Below are 8,052 nucleotides of genomic sequence, written 5' to 3' on the forward strand. Positions count from 1 at the left end.
TTCCAGGTCGACATTAGGAGTGCATAGGTCCTGAGCATCTACACGTGGTGCCACTGGGTCGCCAGAAGAACAGCGCACTTCAGGGGCACAAGTGGGGTTGAAGGGTCTGCACACCAGCGCTTGCAGTGTGAGCAGCACGAGATCCAGCTCACAGAACCAAACCTGCTGCGATCCATGTGACACTGGCTAAGATTTCCCCATTTACTAAACATTCACTTGCATTCACTTCACGCTGACATTTCACAGTGGAATTTTCCTTGCCCGTCGTCGTACAGACACTTGTTTTCAGGATAAGAGTCACTGATTTGGTGTCGGCAGGCAAAAGTTTAAAGCCACGGTAGAGAGGTGCAGATGGCAGCCAGTGACCGCTGCCTGCAGCGATCCTCACGACCGATGGTAGCCAGTAACCACCAGGATGATCGCCACGCAGCTCTGGGTTCTACGTGCTCTTGCACATGACATGGTGCCGACATGGTGCACATGACATGGTGCACATGACATGGTGCCGACACCCAGCATCTGCATGTGGGAGACCTCCTCGGGCTTCCTGGGAAGCGCAGGTCCATACTAGCACCCTAGAAATAAAAACAGGAAGCATTTCCCCAGGTTTCGGCCCAAGGAGCCCAAAGGCACAGAACACTCAGTAAGAAACGTGGGGTCCCTGCCGGGACACCCACCTCCCCATGCAGGGGCTCCTCAAGATGGAATTGTTAAAAGTAGCAGAAGGCCTTGGGTTTGCTGTGTAATAAAGCTTCTGTGGACCTTCTGTATGATCCCGAATACTTGCCATCTCTCTATCCCTCTGTCTAAGACTCACTTGTCATGTTTCCTTATTTTATCAACCTCACTGAGCAGGGTGCTTCGTGTTTCACGAAAGGATGCTTTCCTGATACATTTCTGCTCTCCCTTTACCATGTTGCAGCATACTCCAGAATTGTCCATTGGAAACACGAGTTCAAGTGCCTCAGGGAGATTCAGGAGGAGGAACACAGCCCACCCACACTGCACACCCTCTGCAGTCCGAAGGCAAAGGATGCTCTGCAGAGCAGCTTGGTTTAGGAGAGACCTGCGGTAGCAGAGGGTGTGGCAGGCAGACCCTTCGGCCTCCCTTAGCTACCTTTTCCCAGCTCATCATGGACTCCGAGTACGTCCTATGCTCTTGGAAAGGCCGACTATGGCCAGCAAAGGTTTTGTGCACACGTGGGACTTCACCAAAAACGAAGCCCGAAAAGGCGATTTCTCTAGAAGTTCAAATCCTCCCAGTAGATGAAAAAGTCAAGGTGAAAAGCACAGACGTGAAGACCCCAACTAAGTTTGAAATGGAAGACATTGCCGCCTCTGCAGCGGCACAGACGAAGCTCGGTGCCCCACTCAGAGAGAAGATGGGGTACAGAGGAACCCTTCAGGTGGCCCTGGAGATTCTGAAAGAGAGAACAAATCTGGCTGGAGGAAGGAAACCACATGAACTAGAGAGCACCACGCCCTCTCAGCTTTCTCCAAAGGTGCCTGAAAAGCCAGCCAGTTCTGTCCCTCGTGAAGATGATTGGAGATGCAAAGGCGACTTAAGGAGGAGTCTTGGGAAGAGGGAAAACCCAAGATCACCGACGGTCCCTTCAGAGAGTAAGCGTGCCCTGCGGGATGACAGGTCACAGGAGCCCACAGCCATTGCCCCTACTCCAGGCACCCTGCCCGGGGACAGGTCAGGGGCGCCCAGGGCCATTGCCCCTACTCCAGGAGCCACGCTCAGTGGCAGGTCACAGGCACGCAGGGCCATTGCCCATACTCCAAGTGCCCTGCGAGGTTACAGGTCTTGGGTGCACAGGGCCATTGCCCCTACCCCAGGCTGCCTGGACAGTGACAGGTCACAGGCGCACAGGGCCATTGCCCCTGCTCGAGGCACCAAGCGTGGTGGTAGGTCACGGGCATGCAGGTCCATTGCCCCTAAACCAGGCTCCCTGTGCAAGGACAGGTCACAGGCGAGCAGGGCCATTGACCCTACTTTAGGCGCCAGGCGCGGTGGCAGGTCACGGGCTTGCAGAGCCATTGCCCTTACTCCAGGTGTCCTGCGTGGTGTCAGGTCACGGGTGCCAAGGGACATTGCCCCTACTCCAGGCGCCCTGCGAGGTTACAAGTCATGGGTGTGCAGGGCCATTGCCCCTACTCCGGGTGCCCTGCGTGAAGACAGGTCAGCAGCACGCACGGCCATTGCCCCTACTCCAGGTGCCCTTCACAGGGACAGGTCACGGGCCCGCAGCGCCATTACTTCTATTCCAGGGACCCTGCGGGGAAACACGTCATCTGCGTGCAAGGCCATTGCCCCTACTCCAGGCGCCCTGCGAGGTTACAAGTCATGAGTGCGCAGGGCCATTGCACCTAACCCAGGCGCCCGGCGCGGTTACAGGCCAACGGCAGGCACCGCCATTGCACCTAATCCGGGCGCCCTGGGCGGGAACATGTCAGCGGCTCGCACGGCCATTGCCCCTACTCCAGGCGCCCTGCGAGGTTACAGGTCATGGGCGCGCAGGGCCATCGCCCCTACTCCAGGCACTCTGTGCAGTTACAGGTCACGGGCACGCACGACCATTGCCCCTACTGCAGGCGCCCTGTGAGGTTACAAACCACGGTCCCGCAGGGCCATCGCCTCCACTCCAGGCACCCTGCGTGGTGAAAAGTCACGTGGGCACACCAGCCTTGCCCCCACCCCAGGTGCTTTGCGAGGTGACAGTTCACGAGCACGCAGGGCCGTTGTCCCTACTACATGCGCATTGTGCGAGTTAGGGTCACGGGTGGGCATAGGCATTGCCCCTACTGCAGACACCCTGCGTGGTGACAGGTCACTGGTGCGCAGGGCCATTGCTCCTACTCCAGGTGCCTTGCACTGTGACAGGTCACGAAAACGCACGGCCATTGGTTCTACTCCAGGAGCCCTGCCCGGTGACAGATCAGGGGCCAGCAGGGCTACTGCCCCTGCTCCAGGCGCCTTGTGCAGTGAAAGGTCCCACGCACGCAGGAGCATTGCCCCTACTCCATGTTTACTGTGCGGGGACAGGTCACGGGTGGGTATGGGCATTGCACCTACTCCAGGCGCCCTGCTTGGTGGCAAATCAAGGAAATGCAGGGCCATTGCTATTACTCCCGGCGCCCTGCATGGTGGCAGGTCACAGAAACGCAGGGCCATTGCTCCTACTCCAGAGGCCCTGCACGGTGACGGGTCACGGACTTATATGGCCATTGCTCCTACTCCAGGTGCCCTGCACGGTGACAGCTCACCAGCGCACACGTCCATTATTCATTCTCCAGGCGCCCTGCATGGTGACAGGTCACCAGCGCACACGGCCTTTCCTTCTACTCCAGGCACCCTGCATGGTGACGGCTCTCAGGCACACATGGCCATTGCTCCTACTCCAGGCACGATGCACGGTGACAGCTCAACAGCGTGCACGGCCATTGCCCCATCTCCAGGGGCCCTGCGAGGTGGCAGGTCATGGAAATGCAAGGCCACTGCTTCTACTCCAGGTGCCCTGCACGTTGAGAGGTCACCAGCACTCAGGGCCATTATTCCAACTCCAGGCACCCTGGGCCGTGACAGCTCACCAGGGCGCACGTCCATTATTCCTTCTCCAGGTGCCCTGCATGGTGACAGGTCACCAGCGCACACGGCCATTGCTTCTACTCCGGGCGCCCTGCACGGTGACAGCTCTCAGGCGCACACGGCCATTGCCCCTACTCCAGGCATCATGCGCGGTGACAGCTCAACAGCTCGCATGGCCATTGCCCCATCTGCAGGGGCCCTGAGAGGTGACAGGTCATGGAAACGCAAGGCCATTGCTTCTACTCCAGGTGCCCTGCGTGGTAACAGGTCTGACAGGTCACGGAAACGCAAGGCCATTGCTCCTACTCCAGGCGCCCTGGGTGATGACAGCTCAACGGCCATTGCCCCTACTCCAGGGACCCTGCGAGGTGACAGTTCGCCAGCAAACACGGCCATTGCTTCTACTCCAGGCACCCTGCGCAGTGACACCTCTCAGACACACAAGGCCATTGCTCCTACTCCAGGTGACCTGGGCGGTGACAGCTCATCAGCGCACAGGGCCATCGCTCCTTCTCCAGGTGCCCTGCATGGTGACAGGTCACCAGCACACACGGCCATTGCTTCTACTCCAGGAGCCCTGCATGGTGACGGCTCCCAGGTGCACACGACCATTGCTCCTACTGCAGGCGCCCTGCGCAATGACAAGTCATGGAAACGCAAGGCCATTGCTCCCACTCCAGGCACCCTGCACTGTGACAGCTCACGAACGTGCACCGCCTTTGCTCCTACTCCAGGCGCCCTGCATGCTGACAGGTCACCAGCGCACCAGGCCGTTACTCCTACTTCAGGCGTCCTGCACTGTGACAGCTCAAGAGAAAGCAGGGCCGTTGCTCCTATTCTAGGCGCCCTGCACCGTGTCGGCTCTCAGGCACACAAGGCTATTGCTTCTAATCCAGGCTCTCTGCGCAGTGACAGCTCACCATTTCACACAGCCATTGCACCTATGCCAGGGGCCCTGCGGGGTACCAGGTCACGGAAACGCAAAGCCATTTCTCAGACTCCAGGCACCCTGCGTGGTGACAGCTCAGGAGAACGCACGGCCATTGCTCCTAGTCCAGGCGCCCTGCACGGTGACAGGTCACAGACACATATGGCCATCGATCCTACTCCAAGCGTCCTGCGCTGTGACGGCTCACCAGCGTGCATGGCCATTGCTCCTACTCCAGGTGCCCTGGGCAGGGACAGGTCACGGGCGCTCATGGCCATTGCTCCTACTCCAGTTGGAATGCAAGCACATGTGTTGCAAAGCCCCCGAGCCTGCCAGGATTCCCTGACACTTTCGCGGCATGTTTGTGAGAAAAAGGGGAAGAAAAGGGCAAACGCCTCAACTCTTATGTCCCTGCCTCCCGCAGTAACGGAGGAGGGTGCATCTCGGCCCCCAGGTCTCACCAGGCCTGCGCCCCCCGCTCTGAAGGAAGAGACACTGGACGACCGCCCGAAGAAAACCCTGACTGCTTCCCCGGAATGTTCTCCCTTCTCGGGGAGCATTCAGGACCCTGGAGAGGGTGCCTGGAAGCCAGGCTGGGCAGGTATGGCCGCATCCTCTGTGTCCCGTCAGCACAGGCTGCCTTCTTCACTCCGGCTTGCCAATAGAAAAAGGAAGCGTCCAGGTCCAGATTTTCAGAGGAGACCTCAAGGACCTCAGACGCCTGGTGACGCTAAGCTTGCTAATCCTGTCACCACCGTTCAAAGGGCTGACGGTAAACAGGATGGGCAGCCCGCCAGCCTTGCTTTTCCACAGGAGCCACGTCCCATTGAAAGGGGAACCATGGTCTGGTTCAAATTTCAAGATCATCCGTTTTGGCCAGCAGTGGTCAAGAGTGTCAGCAACACAGACAAGACCGCGAGGGTGCTCCTGCTTGAGGCCAACCTGCAGCACGGAAAGCAGGGCATTCGAGTTCCTCTTCGAAGGCTGAAGCACCTGGATTGTAAGGAGAAAGAGAAACTGCTGAAGAGAGCCCAGAAGGCCTACAAGCAAAGCGTCAACTGGTGCTTCTCACTGATTTCCCACTACAGAGAAGGACTGGTCCGGGGTTCTTTCCAGGGCTCTTTCCTGGACTATTATGCCGCAGACATCAGCTACCCAATCAGGAGAGCCATCCAAGAGGGAGACCTGCAGATTGACTTTCCAAAGGTGAATTATGGCGACCTGGAAGACTGGGAGGAGGAGACCTCCCTGGGCGGGAAGAGGCCTTGCAGGAAAATCCTCCCGGACCGGATGAGGGCCGCTCGGGACCGAGGCAACCAGAAGCTGGTGGACTTCATCGTGAAGAGAAAGGGGGCCGACCCCCACCTTCTGGACATCTTGCAAGGCAGGAAGCAGTCCAGGTGGCTGACCGAGTTTCTGAAGCCACGCAAGGACTTGCGCTGCATTGAAACATACCTGGAGGATGACGATCAATTGGAAGTCGTGGCCAAGCATTTACAAGAAATCTACAAGCAAATTGACAAGACCATGCTGACTCTGATAAGGGATGACAAAGTCAATTTTGTGCTGGAAGTTCTTCTGCCGGAAGCCATGATTTGTGCCATCGCCGCGCTTGATGGGCTGGATTACAAGGCAGCAGAGGAGAAGTATCTGCGAGGACCACCTGTGCATTACCGGGAGAAAGAGCTGTTTGACAGAAATATCTTAAAGAAGGCAAGAAGGGAACCAGCAACCACGCGTAAAGCTAATTAGCTCCCCCCTCCCCACTCCCTCCCGCACCCATACCTTTGCAGGGAGCTGCCTCCTTTCTAGAATTAATGAGAAAGCCTCCTCCCTTCCCCAACGCGTGTAAGTATGTTCTGGATATTCGAGACTTTGGGAACGTGAGGAATTCATTTGGGGCCCATCTCTCGCATGTGGTGGTGGCACATTCGTCACCATGTCTTCATCGCAAACTCGTGAAGAGCTATTTTGTTAAACGATTGCAAACCCTTGCGATTCCCTCAGCGCCTTTGGATGTGTAGTTGTCCCGATAGGTTTGAAAGACAAGAGCATTGATTTTCATAACATGTCTTTTGACTGGACTTGGTACTTTCATTTAGGACCTATATCCTTTTACACAAAAAGCCACTGGTATCAGCTTTTAAACAACAATAATTTTTAAAGCCTAATGTATATTTTTATGGAAACATCGGTGAGACTTTTCATTCTTTTGGCGATACGGGGATAGAAACTATCAGATCCCTTTTTCGGATAATTCCTGCCTTTTCCCTGCTATGCCTGTTTATTTTTTGAAAAGTAGCCCCAAGAGTTGAATCCCATGAGAGAGACATTTTCTCCTATGTTAACACGACCTTCCGATACTTTTTCAAAAAGCAAACTGCAGGCCAAACATGAAGTTACCGAATGGCTTGCACGTAGTCCGTATGTGCATGAGTGAAATCTCGGTGTGCAGTGAGCGTCTTGTCAGCTTCATGCAAGATTGTCGCTCTGCATTTCCCTGAAATTCCACACCCTCCTTCAACAGCTGAACTGTTTCCTAGAACAGGCTTCAGGCTGTCTTCACAACTGACAGTGATGGATCTTCTCCCTCTAACTGTCGGTCCCCTGTGGAGGGCAGCTAGAGCCATCTCCTTCTTGGCCTGGCTTCTCTCCACCTATGTGGCTGGCCCAGCTGCTTAGGAGCCCATCTACCTGCCCATAAATTGGAGGAAAGCCAGCTCCTTGTTCTGGATCCAGAGTCCCCCAAGACCTGGCCATTTGTCTCAGTGCCACTGAGCTTCATCTTCCGACTTATTCACGGGCTAGCTCCAACAGGTCCCAGCAATCTAGACACAGGCTGGTAAGCCATTCCGGGCTGCTAGAGAAGGAGAGGTGCCAGGGCTGGGAGTTGGAAAAATGGGTCACAGAGGCAGCCTTCATTCCGTTAAGTGGGGCCGGCCCTTGGTGGAATAATATTAAACAGATGCAATTCAGACCTAAGTTGTGAAGCCCACCGATTGCTAGGCTAACTTGAAACAAGATGGTTTTTGAGGATAAATGCTATGGAAAAGCCAGTTTGTTTTTCAAACTTGATGTTAAAATAAACGTGAAGGCCTTACCATGAACCTGAGTCCTTTTTTAGTTCTTAGAGGAAGTCACCCGTTCTCATGAGACCATGTTATGTGTTCACATGGCCATGTGTTTGGGTAACATTGGCACAGGAGCTGTTTGGAGTCACCTTAAAACCACTGTGTCTCTCACCTTGAACTTCAGCTGTGTCATGCTTGAGACTGTCCAGCTCCATAGGTGGAGTGTCTAGGAAATACATAGACACACTTCCAAAGCAATAATAGCTTGGAAATTCTGACGAAATTTCAGAAGAGAAACTTCCAAGTGGCGTATACATCAGTCCCGACGGAACCCTCTCTAGACTCTGCCTGAGTGTGACCAAGACTCCTGGGCACACTGCCTGGACAGTCCATGTGACATCCTCATAGCCCCGGCAATTATTTGGAAACAGACCGTCACCGCGCTCTGTGTGGACCACACA

At 55.5% G+C, this 8,052-nt stretch overlaps 1 protein-coding gene across 1 annotated transcript; it reads left to right on the plus strand.

Moving 5' to 3' along the window:
• The first annotated feature begins 1,123 nt into the window (after positions 1 to 1,123).
• PWWP4 (PWWP domain containing 4) lies at positions 1,124 to 6,725 on the plus strand. Its single transcript, XM_055268422.2, is given in 1 exon segment — positions 1,124 to 6,725. A coding segment is annotated over 1 exon segment (5,139 nt). The 5' UTR covers positions 1,124 to 1,133; the 3' UTR covers positions 6,273 to 6,725.
• Positions 6,726 to 8,052: the final 1,327 nt, after the last annotated feature.

Source organism: Symphalangus syndactylus, chromosome X, assembly GCF_028878055.3.
Source record: "Symphalangus syndactylus isolate Jambi chromosome X, NHGRI_mSymSyn1-v2.1_pri, whole genome shotgun sequence".
In the NCBI taxonomy this organism is placed as follows: Eukaryota; Metazoa; Chordata; class Mammalia; order Primates; family Hylobatidae; genus Symphalangus; species Symphalangus syndactylus.